At 40.1% G+C, this 19719-nt stretch overlaps 1 protein-coding gene and 1 long non-coding RNA gene across 2 annotated transcripts in view; one reads left to right on the forward strand and one right to left on the reverse strand.

Annotated features, from left to right (window-relative positions):
- LOC109435264 (ADP-ribosyl cyclase/cyclic ADP-ribose hydrolase 1) overlaps positions 1 to 17466 on the reverse strand; it is a 51876-nt gene extending 34410 nt beyond the window's left edge. Inside the window, exons 1-2 of the mRNA XM_074321644.2 lie at positions 17353 to 17466; positions 7088 to 7363 (exon numbers count right to left, since the gene is read on the reverse strand). Coding sequence (XP_074177745.2) covers positions 7088 to 7363; positions 17353 to 17378 — 302 coding nt within the window. The 5' untranslated portion in view covers positions 17379 to 17466. The remainder of the gene's footprint in view (positions 1 to 7087; positions 7364 to 17352) is intronic.
- Positions 6689 to 19142, forward strand: LOC141569237 (uncharacterized). Its single transcript, XR_012492731.2, has 3 exons — positions 6689 to 7039; positions 11196 to 11308; positions 16837 to 19142. It is a non-coding gene; the product is annotated as an uncharacterized LOC141569237 (long non-coding RNA).
- Positions 19143 to 19719: the final 577 nt, after the last annotated feature.

Consider the following 19719-nt stretch of genomic DNA (forward strand, 5'->3'; position numbering starts at 1 on the left):
AGAGAGAGAGAGAGAGAGAGAAAGAAAAAAGAACTGAAAAAAAAAAAAGAACTTTTCATGTTTAGTAGAATCAACACCAAATATTTCCAAGTGAAGTATTGCTGGGTTTGAGAATAAAACTGTTTGTCATTCCCCATCTTTCCTGGTAAAAGAATGTCAAAGTAAGAAATGGCCTCAAGGTGATGATCACATCCAGGGTACTGACAATAAAACATGATCACAGAGTCAAGATTTCAGGGGTGTGACTGTAAGGCACTAAGACATCATGGAGAAAGAGAGAGACCCAGCCTTTCCAGCATCCCAGGTGACACCAGCCTTTCCGCTGACCCCTCCAAGCTGCCATTCATGTGACTGATATCAGACCTATTTTGGATATTCCAGCTTAATTGAGGGCCCAGATGATTTCAGCCCTAGTCATGATCACAAGAAGCAGAAGAACCGACTAGCTAAGCCCAATCAATCCACAGCATGTATAACATTATAATAAAATGGTTTCTATTTTGAGCCACTAATTTTTGGGGTGGTTTATTATGTAGTACTGAGAAGCAAAATACCAATTATAGAATATTTGAAACTGAACAATAACAAGGAAAGAAATCTACAATAATTCTATTATTAACCTAACAGTACCATATTTTACTATCACTTTTCTTCACATTCAGTTTTACTGTACACAGTTACAATTATTATGTGCATAATTTTTATGCTGGGTTTGTTTTTACTTGTTATTACATAACATATCAAAATTTTATGTGTTAATCATAGTTTTAATAAAGACCTGCAGAGGTAAAAAGTTCTGGGTCAAAGTAGAAACACCAGGTTAAATAGTTGACATGAATTGCTGCTTTGACCCAATATAAAAGAACAAGGCAGGAGACAGTAACATGGCAAAAGATGGATGTGAGAAGAGGATCACAGGAACGATTTTAGAATTCATCAGAGGAAAGATTGTTGATGTTAAGAGGGTATGACTACAAGGAAAATAGCCAGTGTGCCAAACTTTCAACAACATAGAAAGAAGGAGGAAATTATTAATCAGTTATGACCTTGAGGTTAACGTCCCCAGGGAGCCAACAGAAATTAGATAGAGAGACGGCTGGCAAAGAGAAAGACTCACCATATATATAATGTATGTACAATATATAAAGAACTTCCATAAAATGAAATAAACAAGCAACTCAGCAGATGTTAGCAAGGAACTGCACAGGAAATTCACAGAACAAAATATAAATGACCAATAAATGTATAGAACATCCTAAGACTCACTAATAACCAGGAAACAATTAGGTGTTATTTTTCTCATAAAGAGTTGATACTATTCAGCAATGAAGGGACTGTGGGAAAGCGTGCCCTCTGATAAATGGTGATGGGAGTATAAAATGGTACAGTTATTTTGGAAGGAATTTAGAAATAGTTATCAAAATTTAAAATATGCATAATTCTCCCTTTGATCCAGCAATGCCACCAGTAGAAATCAATCCTACAGAAATACATGTGCAGTAAAATATCTGTACAAAGATGGTCATTGAGGCACGTCTGTCCCAAGTCGGAGGATAGCTTCAGGAGAGTGGGAACTTTGTCATCCCGCCTGTATTGTGGTAGCTAAATCACTGCCTGGGACATAGTAGATGCTCAGCAAATATTTGTTGAATAAAAGAATGGGATTTACCAGAGGGAGGGAAGACTCCCAAACACTTTTTACGAAGCCACTATCACCCTGATCCCAAAATCAGACAAAGACACCACAAAAAAAGAAAACTACAGGCCGATATTGCTAATGAACATAGATGCAAAAATCCTCAACAAAATACTAGCAAACAGAATTCAGCAATATATTAAAAAGATTATACACCATGATCAAGTGGGATTCATCCCTGGTATGCAAGGGTGGTTCAACATCCGCAAATCAATTAATGTGATACACCACATTTACAAAATGAAAAATAAAAATCATATGATCATATCAATTGACGCAGAAAAAGCATTTGATAAAATTCAGCAGCCATTCATGATAAAAACCCTTAAGAAAGTGGGAATAGAGGGATCATATCTCAACATAATAAAGGCCATATATGATAGACCCACAGCTAACATCATACTCAATGGGGAAAAACTAAAACCATTCCCCTTAAAATCAGGAACAAGGCAAGGCTGCCCACTTTCTCCACTTCTATTCAACATAATGCTGGAAGTTCTAGCCACAGCAATCAGACAAGAAAAAGAAATAAAAGGCATCCAAATCGGTAAAGAGTAAGTAAAACTGTCATTATATGCAGATGATATGATACTATATTTAGAGAACCCTAAAGACTCCACCAAGAAACTATTAGAGCTGATAGATGAATTTAGTAAAGTAGCAGGACACAAAATTAATATTCAGAAATCAGTTGCATTTGTATATACCAATAATAAAACATCAGAAGGAGAAATTAAAAAAGCAATTCCATTTCCAATTGCTCCAAAGACTATAAAATACCTGGGAATAAATTTAACCAAAGAAGTAAAAGATCTGTACTCAGAAAATTATAAGACACTGAAGAAAGAAATGAAAGAAGATACAAATAGATGGAAACACATACCATGTTCATGGATAGGATGAATTAATATAGTTAAAATGTCCATACTGCCTAAGGCAATATATATATATTCAACGCAATTCCTATCAAACTACCAACGACATTTTTCACAGAAATAGAACATATAATCCTAAAATTTATATGGGATAACAAAAGACCCCGGATATCTTCAACAATCTTGAGAAATAAGAACAAAGTGGGAGGTATAAAAATACCTGACTTCAAATTATACTACAAGGCTACAGTAATCAAAACAGCATGGTACTGGCATAAAAACAGACCCATAGATCAATGGAACAGAATAGAGAGTCCAGAAATAAATCCATGCCTATATGGCCATTTAATCTATGACAATGGAAGCAAGAATGTACAGTGGGGTAAAGACAGTCTATTCAATAAATGGTGCTGGGAAACTTGGACAGATACATGCAAAAAGATGAAGCTGGATCACCTCCTTACACCACATACAAAAATAAATTCAAAATGGCTTAAAGATTTAAATGTAAGATCTGAAACCATAAAATTCCTAGAAGAAAATATAGGAAGAAACTTCACAGACATTACCCGGAGTAAGATTTTTACTGATATATCCCCTCGCGCGAGGGAAGTAAGAGAAAAAATAAACATGTGGGATTACATCAAACTAAAAAGCTTTTTCACAGCAAAGGAAACCATCAATAAAACAAAAAGGGATCCTACTGATTGGGAAAAGATATTTGCCAATGATATATCTGATAAGGGGTTAATATCACAAATTTATAAAAAACTCACTCAACTCATCTCCAAAAAAACAAACAACCCAATTAAAAAATGGGCAGAGGACATGAAGAGACATTTTTCTAAAAAGGACACACAGATGGCAAACAGACATATGAAGAAATGTTCAACCTCACTAACCATTAGAGAAATGCAAATAAAAACCACAATGAGATACCACTTCACCCCAGTCAAAATGGCTATCATCAATAAATCAACAAACAACAAGTGCTGGCATGGATGCGGAGAAAAGGGAACGCTGGTGCACTGTTGGTGGGAATGCAGATTGGTGCAGCCACTATGGAAAACAGTTTGGAGGTATCTCAAAAATCTGAAAATGGAACTACCTTATGATCCAGCAATCCCACTCCTAGGTATCTATCCGGAGAAATCCAAAACTCCAATTCAAAAATCTTTATGCACTCCTATGTTTATTGCAGCGCTATACACAATAGCCAAGACCTGGAAACAACCGAAATGCCCATCAGTAGATGACTGGATTAAGAAACTGTGGTACATTTATACAATGGAGTATTACGCAGCGATAAAGAAGAAAGAAATCTTACCATTTGCAACAACATGGATGGACCTAGAGAACATTATGTTAAGTGAAATAAGTCAGAAAGAGAAAGACAAATACCATATGATCTCACTTATATGCGGAATCTAAAGAAAAGAATAAGTGAATGAACTAATCAGAGACAGTTTTGGAAACATGGAGGAAAAACAGAGGGTTGCTAGAGGGGCGGGGGGGTGGGGATAAGGGGAAGGTGAGAGGTTTTGGGAACGTATAGAGGGATAGTGGATGGGGGGAGTGGGGTTCACACAGTGTGAGGGATATAAATGATAAACGTCTAAGTTTTGCTTTGTCTTGTGCACCTGAAACTAAAAAACAACAACAACAACAACAACAACAAAAACTTAATGAAGTATGAGTATTTAATAACACGTTTTATCCATTAATGAGGGGTCAAATGTTACATGTTAAATTTCAACCCAATATCTGTATTTTCTCATAAAATAAAATAGAAATTTTGCTACTATAAAAAAATAAAAAAATAAATAAATCCATGTCCTCAGACCAAAAAAAAAAAAAAAAAGAATGGGATTTAAAATTTGGAAATTAATTTTCTGTCACTAAGAAATATTTATATCTACCCTATGGAACACTACGAGCTGTTAAAAAAAATGAGGTAACTCTATATGTACTGACATCGGAAAATCTCCAAGACCAAGCGTTAAGTTAAAAAAAGAGAATAATTGTGAAAAATTGAAAAAAAAAAAGTACCATAAATTCCACCATTAGAGGACTGATTTACTGGATTGCAATTTAAATATATCTAATCTAGGCATCCATTTTGATGTGATATTGTTATTATTGTGTTATTATGGGTGTTATTGTGGAAAGATGGCTGTGATATTGCACTTTCAAAAAATTATCATTTTCAGCACTTAGTATTATCAGGATTATTCCTCTTCATCCTGATAATCTCCCCATGTGACATTATCATACCATTTTACAGTTAAGAACCCTGCAGCACAGAGAAAGTAAGTAAGTTATACAAAGTTTCATTGTAACAGAATCAAGATTTAAACCCAAGCAGTGTGGTTCCAGAGTTTGTGCTTTAAACCACTCAAGGACAAAGGGACCGTATGTTCTGGTTTAAACTACTGACTCAGCATAATTATTAATGGCATCCTCTTTCTTTTCAAAAAGTCTCCTGACATGATCAATACATTTTAGATTCACTCTACCTACGTTTAAAACATGCACAGACAGTACAGTGTAGTGGCTGGTTCAGCAAGGTACTCAAACTCTCGACTTCAGTTTGCTCATATGGAAAATATGACAGCAATAATAAGTGCCTCATCTGGTTGTCAAGGGACTAAATGATTTGATTTTTTTAAGTGCCTGGCACATACTAAGTACCATGTTAATTACTAGCTCATTTATATAAACTGTGTGCATGTGCATGTCAGAAATCTGGATGTTTAAAAAATATTAACAGAAGCTTTCCCCTGCTAATATTTTAAATGTGTACACGCACACATATGCATATGTTGAACATATGTATATATACATACGTATACAAACCTGTGTGTTTCCCGCTGAGAAGCCATCCTGACAACCATTAAAAAGCACGTGGTATCTATGGTACATCCTGCTCGCTGTATGGATGAGCTTATCTAACCAATAGGATGTGGTAATCCAACCATAGTGTGACCATACCAAACATGACTGAACAGCAAATATTTGAAACTGTTAAATTAAGGTGAAAATAAAAGATCACATTTATCCCTAACAATTAAGATAGGATATCACTTGATGTAATTGATACTAAGTGCAACAACTGAAGGAACGCTACCACTTCTAGTTTACCTGCCAACTATCAAGTTAATTACTTGTAAACAAAACTTAAGGGACCCTGGCAATCTCTGGACTTGAGCGATTTGCCATGTAGACCTCTGGTATCTGCCTTAGAACCCAACTCTTTTTTTCGTTGTTTTCAAACTTTATTTATTTATTTATTTTATAACCGCAAACTAATCAGAAACAGTTTCAGACATAGAGGAAAAACTGAGGGTTGCTAGACTGGAGGGGGGTGAGAATAAAGGGGAAAGTGAGGGGATTAGATAGACCCCAACTCTTGAGCTCCGAGGCAACTAAAAGCTCGGTGACCAGGACTGCAGGGGTCATGGAGGCCGAGTTGTGCAACCTCCACCCACGCAGGAAATCACAGCTCCCCTGCCGCTTTAGGCAGCCTGAGAAGCAGCTTTTTACTTCCCAGCCTGTTCCACTTCGTGTACAACTTCAAAATGCGTTCTCCTGGTGAAATGAAACCCTGGGAATAGCACTGAAGAAAGCGGTTCACTGTGGGGACAGATTAGTCACTAGCTGGGAGGGGGCTCGGGGAACCTTCTGGAAAGGTCCCATAGCCCGATGTGGGTGGTGTTTCCAGGGGGTGCCCAGATTCATCGAGCTGATGCACCTTACCAGATAAGCTGTATCTCAAGGTTTAAAGTTGTTATTGTTTTGTTTTGTCAGTGAGTTCCCTAGTCATTCGTGTCACACACGCAAGAGGACTCAGAGAGCTGTTTGCTATTAATGAATGAAACTCATTTCAGAGGTCTGGCCCTTCTGACACCATCCCGCCACCTCAGGCTTCGCAAGCCACTTCAGCAGGTGTTGTCCGTAACCATCGGGGCATTTTTGGGTTACACGCGGCGAAAGGAAACCCCATGCAAAGTAGAAAATGCCCCCCAACACCTACCCCATCCCTCGCCCTCCACCTTATGGCCCTCACAGCCATACCGGACCCCCCCCCCCGCCCCCCCGAACCCAAACCCACAACCGGCTCCTGCAGTTGTTTTCGGGCTTTGTAGCGGGGGTGGTAAGCTTGGAGGTGGGCTGCGGCTCTGGGCTGCCCGGGTCGGGGCACGTTGCCCGAAGGGCTGACATCTCTGTCAAGTGTTCTCAGCTGAAGGGGCCGGGCCTGACAGCAGCGCATTCTGCTCCGCACGCCCGGTGCCACTTCCAGGGGCTCCTGTGAGAGGCGCGTGGAATCTTAAGCCGGGGACTCCGACCTCAGCACTGTCCAGCGGGCTCTCATTTGACCCAGACAGAAGATGCTTTGTTTCAGACAATCCACACAGCTCCTCCGCCTGCGGTGCCCTGCTGTGCCCTGCTTTGCCCCCTGCCGCCCGCAGTAAGTACCGCACGATGCCCCAGCCGCGCGCCAGAGGCGCCAACTCACCTCAGCTCAGGCCGCAGGATTTTAGTGTAGATGTAGCATCGCCCCAGGACAATCTCGGGAAAATTTGGAGTGGTGCCATTCCCGTCCCACTCCTTGGGCTTGGGCACCAGGCGACCCCACAGGACACCCACCACCACCGCGATGGTCGTCAGCACGAAGAGGACACAGAGAATGGCGAGAAAGATCTTGGCTTTCTTGGAGAGGTTGCAGCATGGTTCCTCCTCTGACACGGGGCTGAATCTGTGGTTGGGCATGGGGGCCACTTCAGGATCAGTCCTGCGAAGTCGGAGGAGACGGTTTGAGGCTGGGCAGGAAGATTGGAGACCTAACTGGTTAGGAAACTGCAACCTCCCCCTCGGTCTTTCACTTTTCTTTTCATGGCTTCCTTCCCCACCCCACCCCCTCCTTCAAAGTTCCCTGGCTGGCTGGACCAATAAAGATTTAAAGGACTTAAAAGAGTTCAACAACAGCAGGGAAGCACCACCTTAACCTTACTCTGCAGACGCCTCAATAACACACAGTATATCCTTGAACCTTTCCGCCTGCTCCCTTTGTCAGCTTTGCACTTAGCCACACTGCGGCCTGGAAAATAGAAAGGCTGGCTACCCGTCTTTGAACCTCTGTGCAAGAAATGCCTTTCACCTGCGAAGAAATGCTCTGCCTTTACTACTTAGCATTGAAAAATGCTAGCTCAACCCCCTTTTAAGGCTCCACCTAAGCCTTACCCCTTCTCTCAAGTGGCATCATGATTAAGTCTGGGTTCAAACCCAGCTCCACCACCCACTGGCTGGGCGATGTGGGTAAGGTACTTGACCTCTCTGTGCTTCAGATGTAAAGTGGGGACAATAGTAGTACTCACTTCACTGGGTTGTTATGAGGATTAAGTGAATTCACACTTATGACCTGTTTAGCAAAAAGCCTGAAACATGGTAAGCACTCAATAAATGTCAGCTATTCCTACCTGCTCTGTGAGCATGTGGAGAGGAAGCAATTCTATAATCCATGGGTTGTGCTTAGAAAAGCGTCTGCCATGCAGTAAGCACTCCAAGTGGTGGTTCAATACATAAGGGAGTGGCTTTTCCCAGACATCCCTTGCCTCGCCTCTCTCAAGTTCCCTTAGCACTGGGAATCCCAGTCATGGGGTGTGGGTAGGAGCTCTGCCTCCTGACCTAGGGAAAGGTGGTGCACATGGCTTTAGGGCTACCAAGGTTAGTATACATGCTGCTGGTGACATGTGGGCATTCTTTTTTGATTGCTTCTCAATGAATGAGAAGGTCACCTACTGAGAGTGGGTGGGGTGCTGGGCGAGCTGCAGGACCCCGGGAGAGTGGAAGGAGTGGGAAATGAGAGAGGTTCCCAGGGTGTCATCAAGTGGTCAGGAAGGTGAAAAAAGGGCCAGTCAGTGAGGGTACATTTTATCCAGCCACCTGCTTCTGCTTAGAGCAAACAGCAGAAGTAGGCAGAGTTGGATTTGATGGGGTTGGGGTTTGCCTGTGTGTCGGTTTGCCAGGGCTGCCATGATAAAGCAACAGAAACGATATTCTCACAGTCCTGGAGACTAGAAGTCTGAGATCCAGATGTCAGCGGGTTGATTTCCCGGCAGGCCCCTCTCTCCTCTGTTAATAGATAGCTGCCTTCTTGCTGTGTCCTTATGTGGACATTCCCTTGTGTGTCCACACATCTGTGTTGACATTTTCTCCTTTTATAATGATACCAGTTATATTGGATTAGGGCCCACCATAATGACCTCGTTGTAACTTGATTACCTCTTTAAAGTTCCCATCTCCAAATACAGTCACAATCTGTGGTCCTAGGGGTTAGGACTTCAGCATATGAACTTGGGGGTGGGGACACCATGCAGCCTATAACATCAGGGAAGAGAAAGGCAAGGAGATTGAAAGTGTAAGTAAAGATGGGATTTTAGTAATGGAACAGAGCACCTAAGTCTCAAAGGGACTCCATGGCTGGGAGGTCATGAAGGGGACAAAAAGTTGATAGAGGAAGGGTTATCTCTACTTGTAAATTACTCCATCCAAAACTGAAATGTTCATCTTTCTCCTTCAAAGGAGATCTTTCTCTGGACTTTCAAATTGTAATAAAAAATTCCCATCCTCCAGATGCCCAAGCTAAAAACTTCCAAGTCTTTGACGCTTCCTTCTCCCTCATCCCACACATCCACCCACAAGTTGGTTCCTTCTGCCTGAAAATCATTTATCAAATCTCCACTTCATGCATCTCCTCTGCCACCAGCTAGTTCAAGAGAAAGCCCACCCTCTTTCTCACCTCGGAAGAGCTTCCCATCCATTCTCCCCAAATCCTGTCTCCCCAACCTCTGCCATCCATTTTCTCCACCACAGCCAGGCTGGTGGCTTTCTTTTAAGCCACACTTTGTAGATATGTAACCTTTGAAACTTCACTCTGACTCCTCACACCTCCACTAGTTGTAGACACAGCAAGCGAGCATACAAGCCCCCTAACTCCTCCTCCAGCCTCCACAGGCGCCTCTCTCCCCAGCCCCCAAGGCACTCAGTCCTGTGGGGCTTCTCTTGACCCCAACCAGACCAACCTCTTCCCTGTCACCAGGCCATCCTGCCTCCCCGCTGTCCACCAACTCCTACTCATCTATTACATCCCCTACTCATTGACTGCTAGGTCACTTTCACTGCGACTTCCTCTGGAAGCTTTTCTCGACCCCATGCAGCTCCCAAAGTGGTTACGTCTCCAAGTTTGACACTTTCTAGCTTAATATCACAGATGCCAGTAGATCTCTCAGGACAATACAAATGAAATAATAAGGAAAATGGGATGAGAAATGGCTTTTCCCTGGGGTTCATTTCCCTGATCTCTGACCTTGCTGTGTTCCTTGCCCTCTTCTACCCCTCTCGTCCTTGGCCTGAACTTTATTTTTTGTTGAATAATGTGCAAGGTAAAAAATGATTAATGTGTAACGGCTCTGCCACCTCTCCTTATTGAACTGAGCCATCTGATAGTAATCGTTCTCTAGTGGGTCTAACAAAACATTTAAGAACTGCCACAAATACCACCCCTTTAAAACGGTAATTGTTGTTTGATAATAAATATATTAGGTTGGTGCAAAAGTAATTGTGGTTTAAAAGGTTAAAAATAACTGCAAAACCCTCAATTACCTTTGCACCAACCTAATAATAAATACGCATGGAGTAAAAATCAAATAGAACAAAGTGAATATGTAGAACATCATTCTTCCTCCTGCCTTGCACCAAATATTAATGAACAGGCAGCATATCTCTCTGTTTATATGTACATATAAACAGGCAGCATATGTCCCTGTTTATATGTACATATATACAGGATTTGTTTTGTCTTAATTTCGGGTTACAAATCGGCAGTGACTTGGGGGCACTTCAGCGTTTAGTCTGTCCTCCTCTTTGGTATAACAAAGACCTGAGAAAATAAAATCTCAAAGGACCTTTGCTCTGCGGAAGTCACTTGATTAATGAACCCTTTCACTTTGTGTTCTATCTTTCTACAAGGTGTTCAGAGCCACAGATGTCAAGCATATATGTACATATAAACAGAGAGATAAGCCTTCATAGTCTCATAAAAATTGTAGCATATTGCATATTCTGTTGTGTACTTTGCTTTCTTCAGATAGTGATATACTTTGAAGAAGTTTTTATTAGCACGTGTTGCTCAATCTAATTCTTTTAGATGACCCTGGTATTCCATTGTATATGTACCATGATTGATTTAACCAGACCCAAATTGATGAGCACTTAGGTTTTCCACTCCTTTGGAACCATGTTAAATAGTGGAATAAATATTGTTGTGTCAGCATATTTTTTTCACATGCCCAAGTACATACACCTTAACATTTAAAATTTTGCAAGATACAGACAACCAAAGAGGTTGCACCAATTGACACATCCACATATTTATACTTTTGGATTTGTTCTGTCTTAATTTCAGGTTACAAATCGGCAGTGACTTGGGGGCACTTCAGCTTTTAGTCTGTCCTCCTCTTTGGTATAACAAAGACCTGAGAAAATAAAATCTCAAAGGACCATTTGCTTTGCGAAAGTCACTTGGTTAGTGAACCCTTTCACTTTGTGTTCTATCTTTCTACAAGGTGTTCAGAGCCACAGATGTCAAGCATCCTGGTATGCCCTTGGGGAAGAAGATTGCAAGTACACAGAAAAGTAACCACCCTTCCTGCACGCCCTCTGGTTGTGGCACGATTTGGTGGGAAAGTTACATTTTTTAATTTATTTCTGGTCTGTCAAATAGATACGGTATAATGTTTCCTCAACAGGTTAAAGTGGAGATTAATTTTGGGATAATATACCCACCTAGGATAGGATAGGTACTCAACAAATGGTAATACTGTTATTGAAGACATCTTTGCACATAGTTACGACGCACTGAACCTCAAAAAAATGGCATATTTGGGCATTCATTCATTTAACACATATTAAGGACGCACCACATGCCAGGTACCATGGTAGCTGCTGAGGACACAAAATTAAACTGGCCTCGAGAAAGCCCTGTGTAGAGCAGTTAAGAATGTGGGCTTTCTCGTGAAGTAGACGTGAGAGGGCTCTGCCACTTGGGCAAGGAATAAAACTCTGATTGAAAGTTCCTTTTCTGTAGAGTAGGCTTAAAAATATCTGTGGGCATCGCTGAGTTATTTTGAGGATTGAATCAAGTAACGTATATAAAGAACTTAGTTGAGTTCTGACCCCTAGCTGGTATTCAAGAAACAAGCACTAATATTGGGGTGGCTGCATATGGACAGGAGAGATCGCAGTACGTCAGAGTGGATTTCAGGAGGTGACACTAGATATGGCTGCTGATGGAAACACAAAGCTTGGGAAAAGGGGGGAAAGACATTTAAACAGAACTGTAGGGAGATTTTAGGATGGATGGCGCACTAGAGTAGTGACTTCCATGACTTCCTCCCAGCCACACAGCCAGTTAGTAGAAATACAGGTCCAAAATGCGAATTTCAAGCTCTCTTCTTTTCTTCGTCAACTTCATTAGTCATTTTTAAATCATTCAAGTAATACAGTCACATTTTAAAAATTGGATATAGAGCAAGAGAGCAAAATGTCCCCACCTTCCAAAACCCTTAGGACACCCATATGTGCTGGCCCAGAGTTGGCACTCAAACTGTCCTTGCAGAGGATTTATTGTCCAAAGTGGCACCTTCTGGAAACATGTTCTTGGGCTCATATGAGCCAAGGGCAGCCGTGAGGCTCTGAGCATCACTGGGAAGGTGGGGGCGGACCTGTTTGCGTAGGAACATGTCTTGTTTCCCAATATGTTTATATCTCCTCACATAAGACTACTGTCACCAGAAGAAGGGTGAATAGATGTTGAATATCAAAAACAGCAGGAAAACACACTCACTGATGTCAAACACATCACAGCCAGCGATCTGGTGTCTCTAGCCGTCTTGTGGGAAGGAAAGGATTTCTCCTCATACATCCTGAAACCGAGCAGGGCCAAGTCGTGTATTCATTCTTTGCTCTGTATTTTCACTGAAACAAGAATGAATAGGACCTGGCAGAATGCCTCGAAGTGTGTTTAATTCAAAGAAGCTGCCTGTTGTTCCTTGTTGTACATTGCTTGCTTGTTAATTCAGTCTGGGTAGAGACCCAAGTGCATGAGAACTTCTCAACCACTTCTTCATTTATGGCTAACCTCAGCCTAACAGATCTGGGGACTTCGCAGCATTCCCCACCCTTAACCCCCTTCACCTAGCTACTACTTGCTCTTCCTGAACTTTTATAAGGCTTCACGTCTGGATTGCAAGCTCCTATCATGGGCTCTGATATGCACCCTATGCTTCCTGATATTATGGGGAACAGTTTCTTCATGCCCCTGAACCCCACACTAGGCTGTAAAAGGACAGTGAAACAGTCTTTTTCTCATGTGTGATCCTAATGACTAGCAAGTCCCTGGTACCTTCTAGGCAAACTATTGACGCATATCATACTTTACCGCAAGTCTTTTTCTTTCATTTATTTAATCATCCATTCAGGCATGAAATAGTTACTGAGCACCTACTATGCTTCATGAACTCTTTTAGGTACTGGATACACAGCTGATAAAAAGAAATTCAGTACTTATAGAGCATATATTCTAATGGCAGGCAGACATATAACAGACAAGATAAAAAAGTAAAGCACAACATATATGAGGTGACGATGAAATCTAAGAAACAAAATAAGCAGGAAAGGAGATAAAGACTGGGAAGAAGATGGCAACATTGGGATGAGGTCTCACTGACAAGGTGGCATTTGAGTAAGGATCTGGAGAAGGTGAGGTAGCCACGTGACATCTGCAGAAAAAGGGTTTCAGCAGAGGGAAGAAAACAGTAAGTGCTGAGCATCTGGTGTGTGGAAGAAGAGCGGAGGCCGGGTAAGAAGTGCCTGGTGCACAGGAGCGATGAGGAGGAAGTAGGAGAAGAGGCCAGAGGTGTAACTGCATGTGTTGGGGGCAGGGGATAGACGAGCACTTGGTGCAAAAGAGTGACATTTCTCCACTTTGTTTTATCAGGTTCACTCTGGCTGCTTGTTGAGAATAAACTGCAGTGAGTGGAGGGCAGGGGCAGGGAAACCATATAGGAGGCTACGGTGCCACAATCCAGACAAAGGATGATGGTACCAAGAACCTACTTGGCATCAGCAGATGTTGGTTGAATTCTGGATACATTTTTATATCCCTCTGACCCTTTTTTAAAAATTATAGCTGTTATTTGATGTTATTTTATATTAGTTTCAGGTGTATGGTGTAGTGGTTAGACATTGATATAATTTATGAAGTGATCCCCGTGACATTTTGAAGGCGGAACTGACAGAATTTGTTTATGCGATAAAGAGACAGAGAGAGGTCACAGACTGCCCAAGGATTTTGGCCTGAGGAACAGGAAGGATGGAGTGTCATTAACTGAGTGGAGGGAGACTATGAAAGGAGAAGTCCTCTGGGGCAGGTTAAATTTGCGATGCTCATTACATACCCAAGTGAAAATGTGGATGAGATAAACATGGTGCCAGGCTTTACAAATATTAACTCCTGAAATCCCCATAAGTACCCTATTCTTGGCCCTATTTTATAGGCGACATTGAGATCCAGAGAAGATGAGTGACTTACTCAAGGTCATCTAGCTACAGTGTTTCCCCAAGAATAAGATTAGCGGGACCATCAGCTCTAACGCATCTTTTGGAGCAAAAATGAATATAAGACCTGGCATTATATTATATTATATTATATTATATTATATTATATTATATTATATTATATTATATTATATTACATTATATTATACAGATCCGGTCTTATGTTAAAATAAGACCGGGTCTTATATTCATTTTTGCTCCAAAAGACGCATTAAAGTTGATGGTCCGGCTAGGTCTTATTTTCAGGGAAACATGTCGTAGGTGGTAGAACTGAGGAACTGGGATTCAAACCCAAGCAATGGGATCCAGAATACCTGCTCTTCTAAATTACCCTGGCTCTTGGCTGAGCAAACACACTCACTCCACCAAATTTCAGTCACTTAGGGAAATCCTTGCCATTAGCTCTGTGCCAATCACTGTGGCTCAGGGCTGGCTTGCTCTGATTAGATTAGGTCTCAGTCTCCTGCTGCCTAAACCAGGGGCTGGAGCCCACAGGGGTTGAGGGTGCAAAGGGGGAAGTTTTCCAAAGGAAAATCAGGTTATTGTCCCCAGAAGAAGGATGCTGAATTTCAAAAACCACAGAAAAGCACCCTCATTGACATCAAATTTAACCCGCTCATAGCAAGTTTGGCAAAGTTTATATATTGTTTATTTCATATATACATTTCAAATCACCCAGAACATCCCCACAATTCATGCCAAAATTTTCTAACCAGCTTTTCTTGTAAGATGTTTACTTGATTCCCTAGGAGACTTATGCTATCCATTCCTATACTCCAACACAAAGAGGCTAAAGGTCAAATATCTCAGCTGGGGGGAGGAACACATACTTGAGTCTCTAGGAGACAACTGTGCAATGTGTTCCCAAACTTATCAGAGTAGCTAAACACAAAACAAAAAACTCAAACGAAAGCCACAAGTGGAATTCATTGAAAGTAAGGTTACTGAATATCATTCACTGATTTTATTTTGTTTGTAAACTTAAGTTTTAGAGCAGTTTTAGGCTCATAGCAAAACTGAACAGAAAGTTGAGTTCTCACACCTCTTTCCCACACACATGCACCACCTCCCTCACTATCAGCTTCTCCATCATAGTGGAGGGGCATGTGTTACAATTAATGAATGTGCATTGACACATCATCACCCAAAGTCCATACTTTCCCTCAGGGTCACCCTTGGCTTTGTACATCTATGGTGTTTGACACATGTGTAATGACATATCCCACCATCATAGTTTCATACAGAATAGTTTCACCGCCCCAAATATCTTATGTGGGCCCCCTATTCATCACTCCTTTCACCCTAACTTCTGGCAACCACTGAGCTTTTCGCTCCGTACCCAGTTTTGGTTTTACCGAATGTCATATAGTTAGAATTATACAAGGTCTGACAATTAAGTTTGTGAACTTTTTGCAATGATGTTACTAACATTTTTTTGATAGCAGAGGGATTATTCATTATGAAATTGTACCAACTGGACAAACATTTAACCAAGTTTACTATTTGGAAATGCTGAAAACGCTGCGTGAAAATTTTAGAAGACCTGAACTTTTTGCCAACAATTCATAGCTCTAACAATACACCAGCTCACATGGCACTGTCTGTGAGGGAGTTTTCTGGCAGTCAACAAATAACTGTATTGGAACACCCTCCCTACTCACCTAATCTGGCTCCAATGACTTTTCTTTATCCGAAGATAAAGGAAATATTGAAAGGAAGACATTTGGATGACCTTTAGGAGATCAAGGGTAATACAACAGCAGCTCTGATGGCCATTCTAGAAAAAGAGTTCCAGAATTGCTTTAAAAGGTGGAGTAGGCGCTAATATCGGTGCATTGCTTCCCAAGGGGAGTACTTTGAAAGCGACCGTAGTGATATTCAGCATTGAGATATGTAGCATTTGTTCTAGGATGAGTTCACTAACTTAATTGCCTGACTTTGTATAGTATGTACACTTTTCAGAGTGGCTTCTTTCACTTAGTAATATGCATTTACATTTCCTTCATGTCTTTTCATGGCTTGATGGCTCATTTTATCACTGAATAATATTCTATGTCTAAATGTACCAGAGTTTATTCATCTAGTCACTTGCTGAAGGATATTTTGGTTATACGTTTTGTTTTCCGAAACTAATTTTTTTTCAGCCCAATACGTTTTAGAATTCTGCATACTTTGCTAATTAATTAGTAGTCAAAACAAAGTTTCAAATTTATATTTTACAAAAATAACCCTTTTGCAAAGTAACAGCTCTACCAATAAATTTTCAAGTTACATTAGCAATATTCTGCTCATGTGTAATTTTGAAAATTAAGAGAGTACAAAAAATAAAATTACTCATAACTTCATCACTCAGAAATAAATGTCATTAATAGTAATAATTATATGTATGTATGATTTTCCCAGAATTTATAGCCCAAGATTTTAATTTTACATTATATGATAGATATTTTACCTGTCTTTAAATATCCTTCATAATAGTATTTCTAATAATACACAATCCTCCATAGTATTGTCATTCAACAGTTATTTGATCATTATTCTGATTTCTAATATTTTCTCCCTTATGATTTTCTTACGATAAATTTCTAGAATTTGAATGAAAATATTATTATTGATGTCAGAAGAAAAAAGACAAAAATCAAAAGAAACTGGAAATTAAAACATATTCCCAAGCTGTCAGCAAATGCCATTGCCCTCTGTTTCTTTGCGGCATCAACCTTAATGACATCTTGCCTGCATCCTCCTTGTTTGCGGCCTAGATTTGTGTGTTTATTTAATCCAAGAAAATTGAAATCGAGCAGCCAGAGGGTATGTTCCACAACACCAAAACCAATGATGACTTTGGTAAACATCCTGCAGAAGACATGGAAGAGGAACAAGCTTTTAAAAGATCTAGAAACACTGATGAGATGGTTGAATTACAAATTCGGCTTCAGAGCAAGAATGCTGGGGCAGTGACTGGAAAAGGAGGCAAGGATATCATGGCTTTGCATACAGACTACAATGCCAGTGTTTCAGTCCCAGACAGCAGTGGACCAAGTGCCTATTGAGTATCAGTGCTGATATGGAAACAATTGGAGAAATTCTGGAGAAAATCATCCCTACCTTGGAAGAGGGCCTGCAGTTGCCATCACCCGCTGCTACCAGCCAGCTGCCACTCAAATGTGATGCTGTGGAAGGCTTAAATTACCAACACTATATAAAGGAAGTGTCGACTTTGAATGCCAGCTGAGACTGTTGATTCAACAGAGTCTGGCAGGAGGAATTATTGGGGTCAAAGGTGCTATAATCAAAGAACTTTGAGAGAACACTCAGACAACAATCAAGCTTTTCCTCATTCCACTGACAGAGTGGTTCTTACTGGAGGAAAACCTCATTGGATTGTAGAATGCATGAAGGTCATCCTTGATCTTGTATCAGAGTCTCCCATCAAAGGGCATGCACAGCCTCACAATCCCAGATTGGAGGACCTATTATTGCTACACAAGAAGCTATTCCCAAAGATTAGGATGGATCTATTATTGGCAAATGTGGTCAGTGGATTAAACAAATTCATCATGAGTCAGGAGGAGCTTCGATCAAAACTGATGAACCCTTAGAAGGATCCGAAGATCAGATCATTACCCTTACAGGACCACAGGACCAGACACAGAATGTACAGTGTTTGTTGCAGAACAGTGTGAAGCAGTATGCAGATATTGAAGGATTTTAATGCAAGATATTTTTTTTTTCTTTTTTATAGTGTGAAGCAGTATTCTGGAAAGTTTTTCTACCTCTAGTGAAGAACTGAAGGAGTCATGCATCTTTTTTTTTTTTTTTTTTTTTTTTTTTTTTTTTATCTGCTTCTATTTAAAAAGCCAACATTCCTCTGCTTCCTATGTGTTCTGCATTTGAGGTGTAGTGAAACCTTTGCTGTTCACCAGATGTAATCTTTCAGTTCCTTACAAACAGGCTGGGGAAGAGAGTGGGGGGTGTGCAAAAACTAACACTGAAATTTTGAAACAGCAGCAGAGTGAGTGAATTTTATTTTTGCTCATTGTTGATTAAAAAGGAAAATTCCTCTGTGTAATTATTGTGAACACTTCGCTTTGTGGTCACTATAACATTTGGGGATAGGGAAATGGAGGAAAAGTAACAATAGTCCTTATGTCCCTGGCAACTATTCGGAGCAGTGTGCAGAATACAATGCTCTTTTGTATGAAATGTTTTATGATTTATAAAATAAATTTACTGAACCTATTTTTTGTGGTCATATTCTTAAAGACGTTCAGTTCTCAAATGGCCGAATTCCCCAACCCACCTCCAAACTAAACATTGAATTTGATATTTCCAGCTTCTCTCTTGGAATAAATAAATGCAGCTCTTCGACAGAGGCAAAATATCTTGCCAAATTCAGTTCTGGTGATTTCTTAATGGTTTGAAAGATCATTGCTTGTGAAAAAAATTTCATCATATACATTTGCATGTATAATAAGCTGGGGATTTTTTTTGCAAATGCTTGCTCCTACTTTGCAACAATTTTCTATGTTAATAATTGTGATAAGAACCAAGGTAGGCAGCAGTACTACAAATTATGTAATGGTATATGCCAGAAGCCTAATGGCAACAATTTTTATTAACAGAATAATACTTGATTATGGAAGCAACTGATGCTAAATAAATTCTGATTGTTTTTATTAGATAACTTCTCACCTATAGACTTAAACTATGATCCTGCCTACTGCCTATTAGATAAACTTTGTAAAAAAAAATATGTATATGTATATATATATATTTTTTCTTATTTTCCCACTGTATACAAATTGAAAGAAAAAGATGAACCATATCTTTGTTTTATGTTGGATAATGCAGGAAATGTTTGTGAACAATTAAAAAAAAAAAGGTGAAAATTTTCCTGTGGATGTTTTATGTAGTATCCTGACATTTGTATTGATAGTTAGAAGTTCACCTCCAAATAAAACTCCCATAATGCTAGAATTGAGGTTTGCCCAATTTGAACAAAAGTTACCTAGCACCTGTAAAATTGTTAAAGTGTTCCTCTTGTAAGGAAATACAGTAATTCTAAATTATTTAAAAAAATGTATATTTTAAAGCTATAATAATTAAAATTCATGCAGAAAGAAAAGCAGCTCAGCTCTCCAAGTTACATTAGTTATGAATAACATCATCAAGAATCTAGGAGTTATTCACCTTTCTTTTCAAAAATTGCATTTAGTCTGGAGATCCAAGGTGGTGGAGTAGACAAATGCAGTGCTTGCCTCATCCCGTAAACACATCAGAATTACAACTGTATTATTGAACAATCAACCTGGAGAACCATCAGAAGTCTAGATGAACAGAAGTTTTATAATTAAGGATATAAAGAAAAAGCCAGGTCAAAACTGGTAAAAGGGGCAGAGACGTGAAATGGGCTGGTCCCACATTTACATGTGCTGATTGAAAATCTGGAGAGATATCTTGGCCACAGAGGTT

Source organism: Rhinolophus sinicus, chromosome 1 (genome assembly GCF_057876585.1).
Source record: "Rhinolophus sinicus isolate RSI-liver-muscle chromosome 1, RSI-T2T, whole genome shotgun sequence".
Taxonomy (NCBI): Eukaryota; Metazoa; Chordata; class Mammalia; order Chiroptera; family Rhinolophidae; genus Rhinolophus; species Rhinolophus sinicus.